Genomic DNA, 23,173 nt, shown 5'->3' with positions numbered 1-23,173 from the left:
TTGAGACAGAGAGAGACAGAGCATGAACGGGGGAGGGTCACAGAGAGAGGGAGACACAGAATCTGAAACAGGCTCCAGGCTCTGAGCTGTCAGCACAGAGCCCGACATGGGGCTCGAACCCACGGACCGCGAGATCATGACCTGAGCCGAAGTCGGACGCTTAACCGACCGAGCCACCCAGGCGCCCCAAGTGCAAATTTTTTTTTAAAAGATAAAATTAATCATTATGTACCTACTATATTCTAGATACAATGATTAGTTCCTTTTAATGAATTCTCTCTATCCTTCCCATGAGCAGGACCATTTATAAATGCAACAGAAATATTAAAACTAACACAAATAAGTGATAAGTATCTCTATCCCTATTTTACAAATGGCAAAGCTAAGGATCAGACTATTAAAAAGAGTTACAGAGGGGCTCCTGGGTGTCTCAGTCGTTTGGGCATCCAACTTCTGCTCAGGTCATGATCTCACATTCTTTGAGTTTGAGTCCTACATTGGACTCTGTGCTGAGAGCTCAGAGCCTGGAACTTGCTTTGGATTCTGTGTCTCCCTCTTTCTCTGCCTCTCTCTCTCTCTCTCTCTCTCTCTCTAAAATAAACATTAAAATAAAACATTAATATATATATTAAAAATAGTTACAGAAAATGATATAAATTATTATTACTATCAGAGTAAAAGCAAATAAAAATATAAAAGTCAAACAGAGAGAAATACATAGTCATTCCATGAACTTCAATCTTTCTCCCTGGACCCTGCAATTACTCCCTACCGTGCTCAGCTACTACACTAATGCCTACTTACACACAATTTCATGAAGTCTTATTTTTATACTCCAGACAGTATTTCTTGCCGATGTTAGTGTTAAGTTCATGCTAGTCCCCAAATCCAACCTAATTAATTCTCTGGACTCTCATCCATAGGAAAGTTCCATGCCCCAGTTCAGGATCTCCAGGGTCTGCCTTTTTTCATCAGCCTCCCTATTTCCTATCCTTATTCAAAACACGTTACCTCTTTAATTGTTTTGTTTTTTAAAGCTAATAAATCGGCCCGTATATTTCTTTCTGCCATAGACAAACATCTCAGAATTTTTATAAAATATGCAACCCCAAAATAAACTGACATATACATTGAGGCCTGGAATAGTAAAAAGGTTTTCCTTTGTCATTTGTAATACATGTTCCATACCTTCACTTATGCATGTTGGTTTCTGTTGGCACTGAAAAGTAAAGTTTTAAAGTCTTGACTCACTCTAAATCCATAATGTTTTTGGTAGGCCTTTAATTTAAAAGCAACCCCTACCTCTATTAGAGCTCACACCAGAGTATAGTTATCATTGCCTTCTTCATATCTATCTTTCCATTTTCCCCTTGAAGTAGATACTGAATCTTAGTTTTCTTTGTGTGCAAACACACAATAGTTGTGCAATGAACGAATCCTGTATGTGAATGTTGCAAAAACACAAGCCTGCTAACAAGGATTCTGGAAGGAATACTACTTTCTGCTTATCTAAAGCAAATTGTGGATATGCCTTTATGTGGTAGAAAATAGTAAATTGGAGTGGAGAAGTGGAAGTCTGGGGGTGAAAGGAGGTGTTTGGCTAATTATAAAGCAATGTCTTCACAAAGAGTTTAAATCAGGCAGGCCTAGTCTCCATTGTAATTTTAATGAGATACAACGTTAACAGATTTACAGTTGAATAAATATTTAGAGTTCAAACAGTACTCTCATTTGCATTGTTTTAACTTTAGGACCATTTTAGATCATAATGTTAATAAGTATGTCTTAAAAATTTATAATTATAACATTTATACAAATGTGGCTCATACAGTAGTAAAATTTGTATTCTTTTAACAAAATGTATTGATTCTGATGGAGAGAGAATATATAGTTTTGTGCCAGTGGAGGGAAACTGCTGGTAGCTCGTGCTTTAGCTGGCAGGGAATGTCAATTTATAGGCACCAGTATGGACAGTGAAAGACTTATGACTGACTGTTTATATACGGTATAAGTTAGCCATCTGCTCTAAGAACCTGAAAAGTATCATAAATTACTTTCTAAATTAACATACCATTTTTTTTCCATAGAGCAACTTATTACATTTCAGTTATTACCCTGAGGTAGTCTGGGGTCAATTGTGTAATACTTCCCAAAATAAAAGAGATACATGTATGGCTCATCCTTATTCTCTAAAAGCGCCTGTAGCCGGCCTTATGTGAATGCTCTTGCCTACAATAGGGAGGCCTCTGGGGACTGAGTATGATCAGATGAGGGAATTAAAATGCATATACATCGTGAAGGGAGCTTAGTTCTCAGTTTCTGAAATCATGCCAGCAGATAAATGTCCATCCACACATGTCTACCATCCTGGAAATAACAGGCAGTAGGATATTATACAGTCTGGTTACCCTTCAAGACCAAAAATAACATATAACCACTTTTGATTATCCACAAGATGACATTATTCAGAATAATGGTCCCTTAGTGAGCATATAGCTATATGTGGAAACAAATTTTGAAGTAAAAATGCCTTTTAACAACAAAAATATGTATGTTTCTTTTTCTCCCAGAAAAGAAAATATTTATTTATAAATCAGTCACTAAGTATGAACTCAACACACATACCTATGTATGGTTCAAAGTAAGATAAACTTCATAGTGTTGTAGATATTACACTTAGTATATGTAATGTGATCTCAACATCCATAGGTTTTCAGGAATAAAATGGAAACAGAAACATAGTAAAGCTTTAATTTTTCCAACTGAATTTTCTTTAAACCACAGTTTTGGTTCCTAATATCAAATTGTTTTTTCATTAAACACTTAGGATATTTTATTTTCAATTTTTTAGTTTATTTGTTTTAATTTAATTTTTTTCAATTTATATCCAAATTAGTCAGCATATAGTGCAACAATGATCTCAGGAGTTGATTCCTTAATGCCCCTTACCCTTTTAGTCAATCCTCCCTCCCACACCCGCTCCAGTAACCCTCTGTTTGTTCTCCATATTTATGAGTCTCTTCTGTTTGTCCCCCTCCCTGTTTTCATATTGTTTTTGTTTCCCTTCCCTTATGCTCATCTGTTTTGTCTCTTAAAGTCCTCATATGAGTGAAGTCATATGATATTTGTCTTTCTCTGACTGACTAATTTCACTTAGTATTAATACCCTCCAGTTCCATCCATGTAGTTGCAAATGGCAAGATTTCATTCTTTTTGATTGCCAAGTAATGCTTCATTGTGTATATATACCACATCTTCTTTATCCATTCATCCATCGATGGACATTTGGGCTCTTTCCATACTTTGGCTATTGTCGATAGTGTTGCCATAAACATTGGGGTGCATGTGTCCCTTCGAAAAACACACCTGTATCCCTTGGATAAATACCTAGTAGTGCAATTTCTGGGTAACAGGATAGTTCTATTTTTAATTTTTTGAGGAACCTCCATACTGTTTTCCAGAGTGGCTGCACCAGCTTGCATTCCCATATTTTATTTTATTTTTAATGTTTATTCACTTTTGAGAGAGAGACAGAGTGTGAGTGGGGGAGGGGTAGAGAGAGAGGAGACACAGAATCTGAAACAGGCTCCAGGCTCTGAGCTGTCAGCACAGAGCCTGATGGAGGGCTCGAACCCATGAACCGCGAGATCATGACCTGAGTCAAAGTTGTAAACTTAACTGACTGAACCATCCAGGTGCTCTAGCATTTAGGATATTTTCATTGCTGGTAGAAAAATTCTGTAAAGAAATGTTTTGTAAAAATTTTTTTAAAAAGCCATAGGTAGGGTATAAGCTTTATGTCTTATGTTTACTTCTATCTTGTAGCAGACTTCTTAGGTACTTTATTTGGAGAATATAAGGCAAGGGACACTTCAGCCTAGGATCTATTCAGTAGGCAATCTACTATGAAGGTAAATAAAATTAATTATTCATAAAAATAACACTATCAACTTGTCTGCCTCACAATTTTTTTTTCAAAAACTCAAATTACCTTCCCATCTACCCTCTAGACCTTTGCATAAGGATTCTCCAGACGTTTTCAAAATTTACAGATAATTGCTATGGCAGGCATGGAAATAAACAAGGGCAGTATTATCCATAGACAGCTAGTCACCAAGGATTTAAAGTAGCAGGTAAACATAGTAATGAGGTAAATGAATCCTCTCAAAATGAGGCTAGCAATACAAAATTGTTGCAGAGGCAATATATTTAACTTTTTGGCATATTTCCCTTTCCTCAAAAAGTAGGACATTTGCAGTACAGATTCACTGATATGTCACTGAAACTATTGGGAAAACTTTAGAGAAGAAAAAAGCAAACTTTTTAAAAGAGGAATATTAGGTGGTTAGGGTTGCCAAAGAGATGAATCCTTTTAAACAGCAATTTCAGTTCTTTATTTTCCCTCAAGGGAAAGTAGTATTCACACTGCTTGTTGTTTCTGGAAAACGGTATTGTGGGAATATTTTACCCAGTAAGAAATATAGATTCTTGGAATAAGAAGTAATTTTTATCGTGAACTCTGAGTATAATTTATGGGGTGCAAATTGTGTGTGTGTGTGTGTGTGTGTGTGTGTGTGTGTGTGCGCGCGCGCGCGCGCACATGTGTGTGTGCACTTGGGATATGATTAAGTTATTTAGATTTGGACTGAAACTCAGGAATCAGGTTTCCCCAACTTACACACTTGTTTCCTTCACCCACCTTGTCCCTCACCTAGTCAGCTCGTTCTCTCTCCATGTTCAGCTTACATGTCAGTTCTCCAGCAAGGTTCCTGAATGCATCCATATATGTCATACTCTTGAGAGTTACAAGTATTCATTTAATAGAACTAATAAGCTGTAAATGCCATGAGGGCCAAAATATATTCTGAATGTGCACTGCTATATTTCCAAAGTTCACTGGGTAGTGTGGGCTCTTAAGTACTTGTTGGAAAGAAGGAAAGAAAAAAAGCAGAACTTCGTTCCTCTGATATTCTATTAAAATCATTTAAACGGTTGATTCTGCCATTGCCTCTTTAGCTGAATTGGGAGAAATCTTGCTAGTGTTCTTTATAAAACACAAATTTCTCCTCATTTTCTATGAATGTTGAAGTGCTTTGAACTTTGTAAAGTTTTATGAGTGGAAGAAATATATTCCTATTGCTGCAGGTAAGAAGATTTGGATATATGAAATAAAATAATTTCTGTGAGAGCCGAACACGAAGACATTATTGACTTAAATCCCAATGATTCCATGAGTCATATGCAGAGATACACCCACCTCCTGATTTCCCATTAACATAAAATAAATTCTAATGTAGAAAATTATATTTGTTATCCTGAAATTGTGATGGCCCTTACATTTTTGTATTATTTCTTAAGTAACCTATAATAATATTAATATGGAAATATTAGGGCATTGCTCAGATCTGTTAACAACAATTTGTATTAGAGCTTATTCCCCAAAATGGATGAACTGATATTTGTGTTTCTCTACATGTTTTCAAAATGTTCTGTCATCCTCTTTAGTTCACTATCGGGGTGCACAGAGAACTTTTAGTTCCTTTGTTCCTTTGTTGTAAATGGACTTAATTTTAAATTTGTGTTAGCTTTAAAAGCACTTGGCTTTAACATAGGCTCTCTGTCCAAAAAGATCATGGCTTGGATGTCATAAAGATTTTGCTGCTTTTTAATGATGGATAGACAGACCTCTGATAGACATGGGAGGTGACTAGAGGAGGTAGGTTACAATAAATGATTTCACCTTCCTACCAGTGGTGAAATGAGCTGAGCTCAACACCGGTGGTAGTATCATTTCTAGGTTCAGTCACAGGGAATGGGTGTCCTTTATATGGAGGAAGAGCTTTTAAATAAAGCAGTGATAAATAAAGAAATAAATCCTGCTTCTTTTCCAAAATAATTCTTTGAAAATATGTATGCATTTATAAATATTATTGCACACAATTTATAATAAACTCTAACACCCAATGTTTGACTGCATATTAGATACTAATTTTAATGAAAAGTCCAGCGAAGAATTTTATGCTCTTACTTATCAATATGAATTAGCAAAGTGTCACATATGATTATGGGCTACTTTGTACTTTGAGCCCACAAACAGAAGCGGACAGAGTGCTGGTGCTTTCCCGTCTGTTTAGAAGTAGAAATGAAGTAATAGTAAAACTTTCGTGGAAAATAATGTTTTCAACAATTCATTTTATATCAACACTATTTTACAGCAAAACTTCGAGAGTCCTGCTTTGATCCAGGCAATATAATGAATGGCACCAGACTTGGAATGGATTATAAATTAGGGTCAACAGTCACCTATTATTGTGATGCTGGTTACGTTCTTCAAGGTTATTCAACACTCACCTGTATCATGGGAGATGATGGAAGACCTGGATGGAATAGAGCCTTACCAAGTTGTCATGGTAAGAAATATATGTATATATATATATTTTTTTTTTGTCTGAGCTTTTATTTTGAGACAGAATCAGAAATATTTAAACCCATTTTTATATTTTTAAAAATTGACCACTTAACATTCAATCTACAAGTGTGATATAGGCCAGGCAGAGATTTTATCAAGGATTTTTAAATTGGATTCATTAAAGAAATGGTTTTGGGAAAGTACTTATATTCCCAGGTGTCTCTAAAGCAACGCACACGTTATTGTAGGCAAGCTCCCTGGCACAAGGATATTGCCTTTTTCTATTCTGTGTTCAGGACTTAGAGGAGCACCTGAGAAAATTAGGTGCTCAGAAGATACTGGCTGAGTAAAGGAAGAACGAATACACTGAAACTGACATTTCCACAACATAGATAAATGCAGTGACTTAAATATGATCAAGAACTGGTGATAAATCTTTATCCAAACTACACATTTTTCCTAAAAATTAAAGTTGCCTAGAAGTGACAACCATGTTGGACCTGCTGAGGCAGGTCTCACAACAGGGGGAAGGCTCAAGGACACAGTAAAACGGAGGAAGACCTAAAATTAGTTTCAGTAACATCATATCAGATATGTAACTGCCACCGCTAGAGTTAGTACCAGACCAGTGCATCAGATTCAACTTGATACAGGAACTGACAGTGATCACAGCCAGGAGAAGACTGCTGATCTTAGAAAAAGTTAGGAAAAATACATTAGGAAAAATATATTCAAGGGGAAGACACTTAATGTTCTTGAGATTAAGGAAGTTACTGAAGAGGCACCAGAAACAGAGATGGCACCTTCACTTAGGGTGTGGAATTTGCTAAGCATTTAGCCACAGTAAATGAACAGCCTATTCAGAATTTTGAAAAGATGATTCAGTGGACACAGGAGGGAAGATTGTGGGAGTCCCCAATGAATAATGAAGGAGTTGTGATGATGATGGTTCATGAATATATATTTCTGGATAAATACCAGGAGGATTTTTCACAACAAGGACCAATTTGTCACTTTATGGAACCAGTACCCCATGTTCTTTCTAAAATGCACATCTGAGTGTTAGAAAAGTCCAACACAGTGGTTGAAACATTATTTTACTGAAAAACAGGACATTCTAAAATAAAGCGATGCACAGTTCATTTGCAGACCATGGAAATTTTTATTTCAAGCTTTTGGAGATGGATTTTATAGCTAAATAAAATAATACTGCATGTTGAAAAATCATATACTTGTATACAAGTCTATGAGTACAGAGATACTGTGGGAAAAAAAAAACAGTTCAGTAAGGAGAGAAAAACTATGATATCACTTTGGAAAGTTACCACAGACTCCCTCATCAGTTGAATGATCCCAATGCATTGTACAAAACTGACATGGAGATGATATCATCTAGAGCAGATTTTCTAAACTATAGGTCACCACCAGTGAGTCATAAAATCAATTCACTGGGTCGTGACCAGCATTTTTATAACTGATATAACATTGAATAAAATAAAATAAAAGATAAATACATAAAAAGAAGATAAAAATGTTATAATCCAAAGACCATAGTAAGGATAAATATTTTTTTGTGGAACTCTTTTCAGCTATCTGTAAAGAAATAAATAAAATACAATAAATATGTGTGTGGAGGGTGTGTGTGTGCATGTAGATGTATATGAGTATATTTGCAATGAGGTAATGTATATTTCTTACTATGAGTTGCAGTGAGAAAAAACAATTTTGATCTGATGATTAAAAGAATAGATTTTTGATGTCTGGTACACATAGTAATTTTTCTTAATTATATAATATATTCATGTACTCGAATTATGTGTGTATTATTTCTGACTTAAACAAGTCATTTAACCTCTCTAGAGTCTCTCATCTGTAAAATGAGAGTATTTGAAATTCTTTACTTCAGAATGTTGTGTAAGAACTAAAGAAAAGGTACTTACCTACTAAATGGTCATTCTGTTAGTAACAGAACAGCCAATTAAAACTTGGCTTGAATCGATGGTTTCATCTATCAGAAGACAAGGGGAATAAAAGGAGAAATAATTACTTTGAATTTCATTCTGCCGAAGAGAAAAAAAAATAATGGCACCAAAGTTTATAAAAAGTTTAAGAGAAAGTGTGGTTGTTTTGTCTTAAGAGCCATGCAAAAGAGGAATTTGTGGAGAGACAGAAAATTCATTAAAAAACTAACAAACAAACAAGCAACAACAACAAAAAACATGGAAAATTTCCTGAAGCCAAACAAGAAATAACCAAAATCCTGACAGAGAAAACCAAAGAATAAAGAAAACTATAGATCAGGGGCTCCTGGGTGGCTCAGTAGGTTAAGCTTCAGGTTCTTGATTTTGGCTCAGGTCATCATCTTGGGTTTCATGAGATCAAGCCCACATCAGGCTCTACACTGATAGCACAGAGCCTGCCTAAGATTCTCTCTCTCCCTCCTTCTCTTCCCCTCCCCCTACTCTCTTTCTTTCAAAATAAATAAATATACATTTTAAAAAAAAACTATAGATCAAAAAGATAAGTATTAATCACTGGGATAAATTATTAAATATATGGTTTTCAATGGCTTAGGTGAAAAAGACAGGTGCAGCAGAGTATGCATTCACTAAGAATATGCCTGCCTAGAATAATTCTATTCCTTGCCATAGATTTCTATATTGATAGGTCATAGAAATGTTAATTGAGCATGGACTATACCATAATGTATACAAATGGTCCTTCTGCACCAAAAATATTTCATGGGATCAATTACAGCCCAATCAAGTGTATTTCATGTTGGTTTAATAGTCAAATCTACAAACAAAACAAAGGCAAGGGTAGACCTGTGTTCAAATCCTCTTACTATATCTATGACCTCAGATGAGCTAAGCCTTGAGTTTTAAATCTCTAAAACTGGATGATAGTTATTAACTCAATAGATTATGTGAGGATTCAATTAACCATAGCACATACAGAGGGCCTAGTGAATTTCCCAGCAAACATTGGCATATTAATACGTGTGATATTCAAAATGTTCTGAAAGAAGCACAGCACTAGAAAACATACATTGCACTTTGCATTGTATGTTATGTTTTAGTGGAACTTGTATATTTCTATCATTTTAACATTAATTAAGTCTAATTTATTAATGCTAATATATGGATACACATTTACCCACTCCTAAAAACAGCACAAATGTTTAGTGTTTTTAAATTTCTTAAAAGAGAATAATCTTCACTATCAGTTTAGTTGGATATGACTAGACTTTTGCCTACAATGCCAAGATACTATGGGAATCAAAGTTATTGCATGCATACCTTATACTATTACCCAAAATTGAAGATATATTCATGTTAAAATATGACCACATCTGATGATTTCTAGTATGGGGGGAAGCCCATGTTTTAGAATTAGATGTAATTAACTCTAAACAATGTTTTAAAACCAAGAGAAGACCTAAAATCAGCTATGTGACCTTGTATAATTTATTTTATGTGTCTAAGCATGAGCTAATATTGTATAGTTTGTAAGGTTGTTGGGAGAATTATATTAAATAACTCATTTGGAACATTTGGTTCTGGGGTTCCTGCTAGCTCAGTCAGTAGAGCACGTGACTCTTAATCTTGGGGTCATGAGTTCAAGCCCCACGCTGGGCTTAGAGGTTACCTAATAAAATAAAATAAAATATAAAAATAAATAAATAAATAAATATAACATTGGTTCTGAAGTAATTACTATATCACAGTAAGGAGAGCTTAGTATATTTTAGTTTCTTGATCTCACACATATCTGTTTGTTTTCCCTCACAGTAATTATACAGAAATCCAAAATACACAGAACTGGCTGACTTTCAGATTTAATAATTTAATACTTTGAAAGTCAAAATTAGTGGGTAAAGCATCTGCAAAAGAGCCAGAAGTATTTTTGTTCATAAGGATAAATTTTTTTATTAAGATCTATTTTGTATTTTTTATCAAAGTAAAATATACATGGGATAACTGAGAAAATAATTTAAAATAGCTTAGCATTTAAAGTAATTTATTTTTTTAAGTTTATCTATTTTGAGAGGGGGAGGGCAGGGGTAAGGGGGGAGAGAGGGAACCCCAAGCAAACTCTCCACTCTCAGTGTAGAGCCCGATGCGGAGCTTGAACTCATGAACCATGAGATCATGACCTGAGCCAAAATCAAGAGTCGGATACTTAAATGACTGAGCCAGCCAGGCCTCCCAATTTAAAGTTATTTAAAGCACTGGTCACCTGCCTCACCACCCCCACCTCTATTCTGCTATTACGCAGCTGAGCCTTCTAATAATTTCTAGTTCTGATTGCTCTGATGGCCCTCTCCATGACTCTGCATAACATATGAAGCTCTGTTTCTTGCTTTGCCAACTCTAGACAATTTCCATTGATTTCCAGGTATAAAAGATAAAGAGTTATGTCAAATCCACAGCCCCTCTCTTCAATATTCCAGAAATATGTTATGTTTGTTTATTCTAGTAATTGTCTTTGTCATGCATTAATTTTTTATGCCTCTATTGTTAATATCATTAATGTTTAAGAATTAGATTGCCAGGCTCTGCTGCTTTTCGTGCTGCATATTACCCACCCCTCAGTAAAATGTTGACTAATATCTCTGAGAACATGGGCAGGAAATTTTGACTGATAGGCTTCACTTTTGAGTATATACGTAGGATGTTGGCTATTAGACCATGATCCCTAAGTGTCAAAATAATGAAAGCTTTTCATTTTTTACATAAAAGTAAACACCAGCATGACCTTTAATGCCATATTTAAATGCAATATTTTGCTTTTTCTTATAATGTTTCACTCTGAAAGACCATAAGCTCCCAAAGTCTCAGGCTACATGTTTAGCATGAAACATATTAATTTATACATGCAGCCTCTTAGTAAATATGTTTATCCTGAACTGAACCGTAAGAATTTACAGTTTGTCTATTTTAGAGGATAGGATTTTTTTTTTATCATGGTTTAAGATTGTGTACATTTTAAATCTGAAGGAGATATTTTCAAGAGCTTATGTTGGACCCTGGGAGATTGTATTTGTCAGAAGTAGATCCAAAATGATAGCATCCTGTGGTAAGTCCTGCTCAGTGATGAGAAACCCTGCAGTTTATCTCATGAAAATGTCACAGGTATTAAATGAGAGCAAAACAGAATATCCGTGCCTGCAATTCACTTTGTGATCAAAAAAAAAAAAAGTGTTTGGAAAATAATTTCTTACCTTCTTATTTTTCATACTTTGAAAAGTATGTTGAAACTCTGAGTTACTTTAGAAAACTAAAGTGAGTTACTTTAGAAAACTATAGACACTGGATTAAAGTGGAAATCTTATTGCTCTTATCCATAAAATGACTCAATATTAGCTAAAGGAAATGAAACACAAATAGTGACAGATTCCATCTTTTTCTCTTAATATTCACTACTTGATTTATTTCACCTAATGGCATTGCAGTTGTTTATATAAACACACCTCTACCCTAATCTAGGGCAACTACAGGCTATCTCTTAGCTCTTAGCCTCCCCCCGGCTAGTTTCTCTCTTTCCCTTGTTTCCTGATACAATCTCTTATGAACACAACAAAGTAATCTTTCAAACATATGTCAGATTATATCAAAATCCACCAGTGACTTTCTAAATCTGAGTAAATTCCAAAGATCTTACAATATGAGGTTCTACTTAATCTACCTATATATACTCTGACCTCTTTACTCTTCTTGCTCCCTACTACACTCTTTGGGCCACAAGGGCCTCCTTGATGTTTCTTGAAAGCACTGTTCACACTTGCACCTCAGGGCTTTTGCACTTACTTGTCCTTTTTGTCTGAATACTCTTTTTCCCAGCTTTCTGGCTGAAGCTCTCAGACTTCCTTTAAGCTTCTGACCACTTGTTTTCTTAGTAGGAAAAACATTCCAATTTACCCTCTCCTTGCTCCCTAAAGCTTCCAGGATGGAATCAAGTATATCTAAAGTTGAGATATTCCTGGTGTGTGCAAAGTCCCAGTTATTTTAGGGCCTTAGAACTCTGAAAGGTAGATCATTAAATTTAGAAGTACTAAGCACAGCACTAATACAATATTGTTTTTTTTTAACTGAGATAAAATTGACATATAACATTAAATTTGCTTTAGATATACAACAAAATGATTTGATATTTATATATATTGCGAAACGATCACAACAATAAGTATAGTTGACATCCATCACCATACAGTTACAATTTTTTTCTTATGATAAATAATTTCAAGATGTACTCTCTTAGCAACTTTCAGATATGCAAGATAGTACTATTAATGATGTCATCATGCTGCACATTACATACCCATGGCTTATTTATTTCATGATTAGACCAATGCAGTATTCTTGATCTTTTCCATTGCTATAGCATACAGCAGAACATGCATTTGACAGTTAATTACAATAATAAGACCCTAAGAATAAACATATTTGTACTGTTAAAGAATCAGTAGCCTTCCACATATTCTAAAGAAAAGATGGTATCATGCATTCCTCTTTTTCAAACATTCAAAAGTATGAATTATATGCCTGGTCCTGCGCTAACTATGAATTCAATATGGTTCTTGCCCTTAGAGAGTTTATAATCAGATGATACACAGACAGATACGGTCCATTGCTGGAAATAAAATCAGTGCTGCAAGCACAGCATGGAGGTGACTCTGAACCAATTACAAAGAGAGATCAGGAAAGTCTTCCTTGAGGTGCCTGGTTGCTCAGTTGGTTAAGCTTTGGACTTCAGCTCAGGTCATGATCTCGCGGTTCATGGGTGGGTTTGAGCCCCGCGTCAGGCTCTGTTACTGATTGCTCAGAGCCTGGAGTCTGCTTCGGATTCTGTGTCTCCCTCTTTTTCTGCCCTCCCCCACTCACGCTCTGTCTCTCAAGAAATGAATAAATGTTAATTTTTTTTAAAAGAAAGTCTTCCTTATAAAAATGACACATAAAGTGAATCTTAAAAATAGAAGTAAGAAGGAACCAGGTGAGGTACAGGCATGAGGAGATGGTGCATTTCACACCCAGGGTTGAGCATTCATAAATATATACAGGCAAGAGTAAACGAGGGAAAGTAGGTAGAATTTCCAGCAGCTCAACATGGCAAGCCTAGAGAGAGGACTCATAGAGATCATAGATATCGGTACTGAGAATGGTTTGAAGTTTTGTACATATATTATTTAGAGCCTAACACAACTCCATGGATTGAGGACTACCAATATTCTCATTTACAGATGAGGAAACCAAGACACAAAGAGAGGTTCAGTCACTTGCTCTAAGTCACAGTTGCCCAGCAGTCATGTTTTGGAGTCTAGGCTCAATCAATGCCCTATAGGTAGGCTGATTAATTCTACAAATGACTTTGCATTCATCTTTTTTATATCTGCAGTTATGGCAAATTGCAGTCGATTAAATGTTTCATGAATGGATATGTGGCATGAAAAATAAGTGGTGAAATTTGGGGCTCTCCACTTATTTCTGAAATCTTCCTCCATGCTAAGTATGAGAATTAATAAAAAGTAAATTCCTACCAATAACTAATAAAAGTGTTCATCTGACATGCATTTTTGCATTGCATTTGAAATACAACCTTACACAGAATGCAAATAAGTACCTTAATAGATATAGTCAGTGTTAGTTCTTTTGAATATCGGCACCATTATTTTCAATACCTTTATTTCTCTCCTGCTAATGTAAGTTCTAGATTCTGGGGGGAAAAAGAGAATTAAGTAACTCAATCACTGGTAACTGTAAGTCTTTTCAAAATACATACACACAAGTACATTAAGATTAGACATCCAGTAGTCATAGGGCACCATTCTTTGTTCAACTTCCAATTATATGTGGAATGATAAAAGCTTTTAAAAGGGGAGCCCTCTTACCCTATCAACTGAAGAGAAAGCTTCAAAAGAAACAAACTAAAAAATAAAAAGTTCATTTTGTAATTCCAGCTCTCCAATTTTACAGTTATCTCTCATTAATAAACTCATATGACCTACTTTTAATTAAATCATATTGCTTTAGTGTATGAAGTAGAAAACTCAACTCTTATTCCAGATCTCCTGCTTAAATGGCATGGCTTGTCTTGGGCTAATTTCTTATCACAAATGTTCTTGAGGTTTATAGAATTTTTTTTGAGGTTTGAAACAAGTCTAGAGCCCCATTCCATTATAAATGCATATAGGTATCATCTAGTCTAATATACTGAGCCATTTAGCATTTGATGCCATTTGAAATATGTGATATAATTAAGGCATGTAGATGCAAGATTCATAAAACAAAGGCCTAGTGATAAATTATTTCTGAGTATCATCAAATATCTGCCTTTCATTAGCTACACATAGGAATTTTGTTCACAGACATAATATACAGATTATGTTTCGTAACCATGCTAAAAAGAAGTGTAATGCATTTCTTTTCTTTTCCTTTCTTTCCTTTTTTTGTTTTTAGTAAACTCTAGGCCCAGTGAGGGACTTGAACTCATGACCCCAAGATCAAGTGTCACATATTCTACCACCTGAGTCATGCACCCCAAAAGTATTTTCTATTTTAAAACCTTAAAGTAGTATTGAGACAAAACCAAGGCATGCTTGGTTTTTATATGATGGGAAGGGGGGGGGGGAGTATTACTTAAAATGAAACGGGAAGGAAAGCTAATGTTATTGAGCACCTGCTATTTCCAGGCACTCTTACTTACATTATCACTCCAGTTGGCCTCCTGCATGCTAGTCTAGAGAATCATTAACATTGTTATAAACAAATCCCTGCTGCTATGAATTCTGGATCATACTATGTAGAGTCCCCTGTGTAAGAAGCAGTTTGATTGCAAATCAGTGCCTATAATTCAGAGCATATTTACTTGTGGCCACTGACTTGGAGCTCATATTTTAAACCATCTTTATTTTCTCTGCTTTTGGGATCTCAGTCACTATGCCATATCTTTAGAGGGGTAGTCTCGTGGCTTCTCATTGTACAAAGAAGCCCCTATTCTCTACTACCATGCAGGCTTTGAGTTAGACTTCAAACTTGCCTCCCTAATGTGTCACCAGTTTTTACAGAAAAGCAAAAAAGAAAAAAAAACTTACATATACAGAAAATCTATCAGCCCAGAAATTCTCTCCTTGCAGATCAAGAAAATAAAGTATACAGCAGTAACTATTAATAGTCATGTTGAGAATCAAACTGTATTAAGGAATGGTATTAAGGTAATAAGAAAACAGATCTAAAAATAGTCAAAATGTTCTTCTATTGGAGAAAAAAAACCTAGTAAAAATTTCAACCCACAAAACCTAGAGAGAAAAAATCAGATTTATTAGTGAATAAGGATATTTGGAATATAATGAATATTGCCAGCAGTCTATGAAAGATACTAGAAAGACCAGACAGAATCTCATACAAATTTATAAAGAAAGAACAAATAACACTTCTTTTATCTTCTTGAGACACACACTGAGGTACCTTGTCTCTATATACCTTGTGAGTATACCTTGGAAGAACCCTGAGTTAATTTCTGAAGAATTGTTTACTTCAGTCAGAAGGCCAGCAGTCCTGCACTATAAAATCAAAAGTTGGGGCCTATTATGTTTTAAAAGAGATGCCCTAAAGGAGGCTGCTGCTTTCCTCCCCTTTATTAAACACGGAAAATTTCATTTTACACTTACACTTCAGCAGTGAGCCATTCACTCCAAGATATACACATAAAAGAAGATAATACAGAGTTTGCTGTGCAATAGGGAATTTTGTTCCTAATCCCAAATGCCAGATTCAGTTAGACTGAAATACTTGGGAGTGTTAGTGAGTAAATCTGGACCATACTGAGGCAATGGTTCTAAGTATCTTCAAACCTAAGCCAAACTGAAGACTGGATATTTCTCCCCTAGTTCCAAATCTGAGTTTTAGGACCTTTCTGATTCAGGGAAGAGTTCATCTGTCATGTTAGGAAGAGATACAAGAGAGCAAAAAGGCAAGGGTCCTCCAGTGCAACTAATGTTTTCCAGAACTTCATAGGCCAAAGCAACAATCTCTGAGCCAAGTACCGTTAAAGAAAAGAGAAAACAAAAAATTACAAAAGTCATCAGATGGATTTGGGAGGAATCTAATTAGAATTGGGTTTCTTTTTTGTGTAATGATGAATGCTATCCTAGAATTATCTTTTTTAGGTGTAAAAATATAATAAAGCACATAGGTGTAAGCAATAAACTGATTATATTAAAACGCAGTTATCCAAGTACTTAAAATCTATAATTGAAAAAACAAATTTTGATGTAATAATATATTGCTTCCTAATTGTTCCCTTAAATTGGAAGTTCTGAAAAGCTTAATAACTACTATAGGGATAAGCAGAAATAATATTTTGAGGTATCCACAACAATTATGTAATATAAAAACATCTGTAATTTCTATTGGTGACAAAGTCGCAGTTACTTCTAATACTACTGTGGTTTTCTGCCTACGTTTGAAATGGAATGAAATGGTATAATTCACTAAAAATAAAAAAATCCATTAGGGTTGAAAAATATATACATTTTTTTCCCTGTCCAAATTCATGAAACAAGAAAAAGAACCCGTGAGTTGTAAGAAAAAGGAGAAGACAGGCCAATTTCGCCTCCTTTTCACTGTTAACATTGGCTCTTGCTTCTCCCTGGCCTTCTAAAGCATAAAGAGTCCAAAGAGTAGAGGACTATGTCCACACCGATTGTTAACAGCTGGGCACAGTGACAGCCCCCCCAACCCCCGCCACTCCTTGAGAAAACAGCTGAATTAAAGTTGTAGGTTCCTCTTCCTTTGGGTTGGAGTACCCTGGTCTTCATCCCTAGGAAAATGAAGAGGAGAGGAAAATAAAAACCACTGGTTCTTCCTAGAGGGAAACAATGCCCTGGGTAGAATCGCTTAAATGGCATTCCTCTCTCTCAAGGGAAGAGTTTGGCAGAAACACCAGGTAAGTTTCCTCCTGTCCTTTCTCTAAACTCTGTATTTCTTTCTGGGATTGATGAGATTAGTTCATCTTCCTAAGGCCTTTATGAAACCCTCAACATATTACCTCCAGAAGATTCTGTGGGGCCAGAGAGTTGTTTCATTCATTTTGTCTAAGCCTCACCATATACCAGATCTGGTTCCACTTTGAAATGTCCTCTCTTCCAAGGCTACTCAGTAAATAGTGAAGCTGGAATTCAAAACTAGATCTTGCAGACTCCAAAAATTTGGGTTTTTATATTGCACTTGCTATGCTACCCTAAGCAAGCGGTTTGAAAAATATGAGTTTTACATTCTGTGCATTTAGTCACCAGCAAGATAGTAATATGCTGTATATTTTATTTTTCCTAATATTTATGACATATATTTCTTACAAGTCCATTAAATAAACAGACACTCTGCTAAGCTCCAGAATTATAAGTAGTGCATAAAAAGACATGGAAATTTTGGCTTAATACATTTGGAGTTAAGTGATAGAGACAGACCCTAATCAAAAGGCCATACAAATAAGTGGCTTTATATAAATATAAAACAAGTTATAATAAGTGCCTTGAAAGTAATGGAATGCTATATGATGGGATCCTCTGAACTAATCTGGAAGACAGAGAAGATTTTCCTGAGAAATCAATGTGTAGCGATCCAGTAGGAGTAAGAAATTGTCACAGAGGACTTTTTTTCCCTACACTCATTTTGTGCTAATATACTAGCTGTCTTAAAGTATGTTTTAAACAACAAAAGATTGCCATCACTTAAAATCAATGACTTAGAAATAAGAAACTAAGCAATGAAAAGGAATTTTAGTTTTTAAACAGCACCAATAATTCAACCAAAATTATTTTAAGAACTTGTCTTTCCATATCCAGTTTCCTAGCAATTGCTAGGGACTTGGGAGTATAGGGAATAGCAAGTGACTGCTAATGAGTTCAAGAACTCCTTTGAGGATGACACATATTCTGAAATTAGGTAGAGGTGTGGTCCACAACTTTGTGAATATGCTAAACAACCACAACAATAACACTCAATTGTATACATCATACATCAATCTTAAAAATGAGGTTGAAAATGAGTGACATAGGTATCACAGATGAACTACTAACATCCATTCTATGAGAATTTATATATGGTAGCATGGCAGATCCATCCAAGGAATGAATATAGCTCTTCGGAGGTCTTTGTCCTAGGATGACTCTTCTTCTAAGAACATACACCCTGATGGAGAACATAGCTCACAGAGCACTGGTGCATGAAGGGAATGCCTTTTCAGGCAGCACAATCAAATGAGTGAGTCCAGGCAATCGGTGAGGTGACAGATGTAGAAGGACATCTCCTACTAAGTTTACTTAGTGAGGGATTAAAGTGGTTTACAAGCCACCGATTACAGCATTGAGATGGAGTTTTGTTTTTGTTGGTTTGTTTGTTTGTTTTTAGTGTTAAGCAGGAGTGTGGAATTATAACAAAGGATTAGTTCACAAGTAGTAAAGACTGATTTTTGTTTTTTTTTTCTTTTGGGCGAATAGATGAGGCAATAGGAAACTCATAACAATATTATCTTTAGTTTTCCAGATAAATGAATGTGAATATATCAGAACTAATGCAAAAGAAAATGAAAATCAAAATAAATAAGTTAGTTAAGGTAATTGTTTATAATTTAAAGAAATAGTTACTACCATTATGATAAAATGGCCTTATTAGAGGAACATCATCTAACAGATAAACAAAATGAAATGCTTATTTATTTAGGAGACATGATGCAAAGCATGAAATCAATGGCTGAATAATAAGCTATTTTTTACTAAGAACAGGTTTCAAAAAAAGCAAGAGTAGTTTTAATCTTGAAGTCAATACTGGGAATATTAGCTGCCTGCATTACAAACTCAATTCCAAAGTTTAAGGCTTATGAAAGGACTTAGCTTAAAAAAAAAAAAAAAAAAAAAAAAAAAAAAAAAAAAAAAAAAAAAAAAAAAGACTCGGTGGCAGATACAGCTTTCAAACCCTTTTTCTCCCAGGATTTTTGATTTGTGACATTCAATCAGGCTACATCAGGGCATAAGTAATTTCCCAGAAGTAGACCAGCACTTTCCTAAAAGTACAGCAGTTCTCTCCAACTGAAGGAGGCACAGGCCGCATCTAGTAAATTATTGATTTAATATAGTATTTTGCTCTTTTTGTGACCCACAAGAATTAATCACTTTTAAAAGTACCCAACATTCCTCTGAGAAAAATTTATATATTCTATAATAATTTTCACGATAAGGTATATTTGATAATAAATTATACATTACACAACCAAAAAGGTTTGAAATTGCAAGTAGCTTACGGCTGTGTTGAGCGTACTATGCAGTCTCTAAGATATGTTGGACGTTCGAGTAGGACCTCTTCCATAAAAATGGTTTGAGATCCTTCTGTTTCACCTACTGGGAAGTTACTCTTTGTTCTCCTTCTTCTTCTTCTCCAGCCCTCCTCCTGCCTCCTGCACACATGATCGAATCTTAGTGGGGAAGTCCTTTTCACTAGGTGACTAGAAACCTTAAAATCCAGTTACAGATTCATCCCCTGATGTCCCTGGAAAGACCACGTCTGTTTACTGCCTCATCCTTTCTTCTTGCAAGAGTAAAACAAGCACATACAGTATAGTTGCAGTCTGGGCACATTGTACCGATACAAATGAATCCATATAAATTCAGGCAAAGAGGATTTAAAAAAAAAAAACAAACATTAAAAATAAAGAGAGAGAGAGAACAAGAAAAATCATGAAATTAAACAGTGTGAGTGATTCCACTCACTCAGTGAAGGTATGTTCCAGACTAATTAAATGTTAGCATGGATTTGCTACTGTAAAATGGTAGACATGAGTCTGCTGTTCCCTCAGTGGAACTCAATCCTATCATTGAGCATATTTTCAATGTTTAAAGACACACATCTTTTACATAATATTGCCTCTAAATGTAAAGCAACAGTGATTTCTGGCAACCGGAGACTTCAATCACAGAAATAGGCTAATATGGATTTATTGAGAGGGTATGTCTCAATTCTGTCTTGGATTTAAGTGAATTTCTGGAAAAATTTCTACAAAATGAAATGTTCATGTACGTGCTGTCTATGGAACACCATTAATAGTAGCCTGCTTGGTATGATAAGCATAGTACATTTCAACCTCCCACAAACATTTATGGAGAACCCACTGTTTATCAGAACTGTTCCAGGAAGAGAAGAGAAATACAATAAGACGTGTCTGTCAGAAACATCGTTAGCAGCGGTGAGAACTTGCAAGGATCGGTAGAGCTAGTTGTCTCTTCCAAGAGCCCATGTGGAAACTGTTGGGAGTTTGGGTTGTGGCAGTTTCAGTGGCAGAGAGGAGAGAAAGAGAGACTGATAAGCTACGTAAAGGTACAAGCAACAAATCAATGGTGTATTGGACCCCAAGAGTCAGGGAGAGAGTGTCAAGCATAATGGTATGTTATAATAGGCTAAGTTTGACATTTTAAATCTTTAAAGTACTTTGGCTCTCCGTGCATACATTGAAACACGGTTCTTTGGTTCTACAAAATTCTAATCAATTATAGACAATAATATAAATGTGAGAATTATTACCAAAGTGATAGCACATTTTGGAATCATCAGTCTGGCATTTTGCAAAGGGTGTTCTAAGGAACATTGGTCCCATGAGATGTTACCCTGAAACAGTCTCCACGATCAAATAAGTTTGTAAGAATGAATATGACAGTCCCTAGACCTTACTAAAGTATCAGTGAAGTCATAAAGAACTTTTTCTTTTATCCACGTATGTTCCAAACTTAATTATAGAACCTTTTCTTTTCATAATTCACATGTTCTACAATGCTATTAAATATAGATTTAAGCAGTTGTCATATGTATCAAATAAGTTATAATCAGGAACTGGTACAGGTGAGTTCTTACATTAAATGCATTACAAGGGATATGGGCTTTCAGAGAAGCACAGCCAGTGTGACAAATCGCCCACTGGTATAAGTAAAATGGCAAAAATAAGCATAGAATTCAAAGTCTTGGCTGGCTCCTAACTTCTACTGATTGTGAACAGAGCCAAAAAGATAAAGGCTGCCCTTTCCTATACCCACCAGTATGATGAAATTAAAACAGGAAGAGAGGATGTGAAAAGTTTCTAGGGACCAATATTAGGAAAATTAGCAAAGTTGTTCTGGCTTAGTCATTATTCCATTTAGATTTTTGTAAACATAGAACAGACTACAATAAATCTCTATCTCAAAGCACAGTTAATTTTCCCTTATTTATATTATTTGCATACTACACGGAATACTTTCAGTCACTACAGTATTCAACATAAGTGATTATAAACTAGGACATGCTGTAAGCACTGACCAGAAGAAACCCCAGATTATTGATACTAGGACAAATAACAGAATCTAATACAGTATTAGTTATCCTAAGAACAGGTGATTATACTGCAACCTCATATATATTCATCAATGATTAAAAAACTTCACATTTTTCATATTTATAAATGATACTTTTTGAAATAGCTGTCCTAAATGTCCATTATGCAAAATAAACTATAAAAAACAAATTGAGGTTGTCAGATGCATATTCATGTGGAATAGCAGAATGTTCATGACTAAGTCACAAAGCTGAACTTGAACATTTCTATTCATATTTTCCAAATATGAAAATAAGAGCTATTGTCACATACATTCAAAGTGTTGTAACTTTGGAGCACCTTAAAATCAGAAGGAAAGTTAACATAAATCGTAGTACTCATTCTTGAATGATTTTCTCATCAGTAATATCAGCTGAATAAAGTTATCTGTGCTGAACGAAGAATACACCTGACCACTCTCGTCTCAAACAATGATGAGTGACGAGAGCAATGCATCTTCAGTTATCATCACCACTGTCAATTTGTTGTTCTGGGGAGTTCTAATTTTAGTATGCTTAATCCTAACTGTATATTACCATTTTACAGAACATTAAAAGGCAGGACATTCATTAGCCACCCAACACAATACAAGATACTGTTTGTGTTGTATGTATGTGTTTTAAGTATATTGGTATATTTTAAACTCTGGCCAGGAATCCATCAAATGTGTTTACTTTTTCAAGCTATCATGACTCTTCTCCAGTCACCTAACACAACACTGCACCCAGCTGTCTTTAAAAGGAAAATCAGGGGGCACCCGGGTGGCTCAGACAGTTAAGCCTCTGACTCTGGATTTTGGCTCAGGTCAGGATCGCAGGGTGTGTGAAATCCAGCCCTGTTTGGGATGCTCTATCTCCCTCTCTCTCTGCCCCTCCCAGGCTCATGCTTTTTCTCTACAAACGAACAAACACTGAAAAGGAAAATTAGGCAATAACTCCAATAAATTCCCAGCATGTAACCTAAACCTATGTATTTCTAGTCCATCTGTTTTTCTCAGGTCACAGGGGAATGTCACTGATGGTTTCAAAAGTGAAATGGCTCCACTTTGGTTTTTTATCTTACCTTTTCCTAGACTCTAGTTCTGCTCCTGATTTTCCCTTTGCAATGACTCCTTCCTCCCCGTTAAATAAAACAGTAATAAAACTCGCTCATCTTTGCATCTTCCCCTGACTACTCCCCACGTTCTCCTTTTGTTTATGATTAAGGCTCTGATTACATCTATTTCTTTACATACTTACTCTTCATCCAGCTACTATCTAGCTACCACCCCTCTACTCTACTTCAAGGGTTAGCAAACTTTTTTCTGTAAAGCGCCAGATGGTATTTTGGGATTTGTTGGCTACATATGTCTCTGTCGCGTACTCAAACTCA

The 23,173-nt window shown here is 35.4% G+C and overlaps 1 protein-coding gene and 1 pseudogene across 6 annotated transcripts in view; both read left to right on the top strand.

The window, feature by feature from the left end:
- Positions 1-23,173, top strand: part of CSMD3 (CUB and Sushi multiple domains 3) — a 1,263,431-nt gene that overhangs the window by 988,010 nt on the left and 252,248 nt on the right. For all 6 annotated transcript variants that reach the window (XM_058698868.1, XM_058698869.1, XM_058698867.1 and 3 more), the window contains one exon: positions 6,216-6,410. In XM_058698868.1, the coding sequence (XP_058554851.1) occupies positions 6,216-6,410 (195 nt within the window). The remainder of the gene's footprint in view (positions 1-6,215; positions 6,411-23,173) is intronic.
- LOC131495045 (small ribosomal subunit protein mS31-like) lies at positions 6,901-7,607 on the top strand (annotated as a pseudogene).

The sequence above is a fragment of the Neofelis nebulosa genome, chromosome 14 (genome assembly GCF_028018385.1).
Source record: "Neofelis nebulosa isolate mNeoNeb1 chromosome 14, mNeoNeb1.pri, whole genome shotgun sequence".
Lineage (NCBI taxonomy): Eukaryota > Metazoa > Chordata > Mammalia > Carnivora > Felidae > Neofelis > Neofelis nebulosa.
The sequence above is the reverse complement of the archived record's forward strand: the minus strand, read 5'-3'. Positions and strand labels throughout refer to the sequence as shown.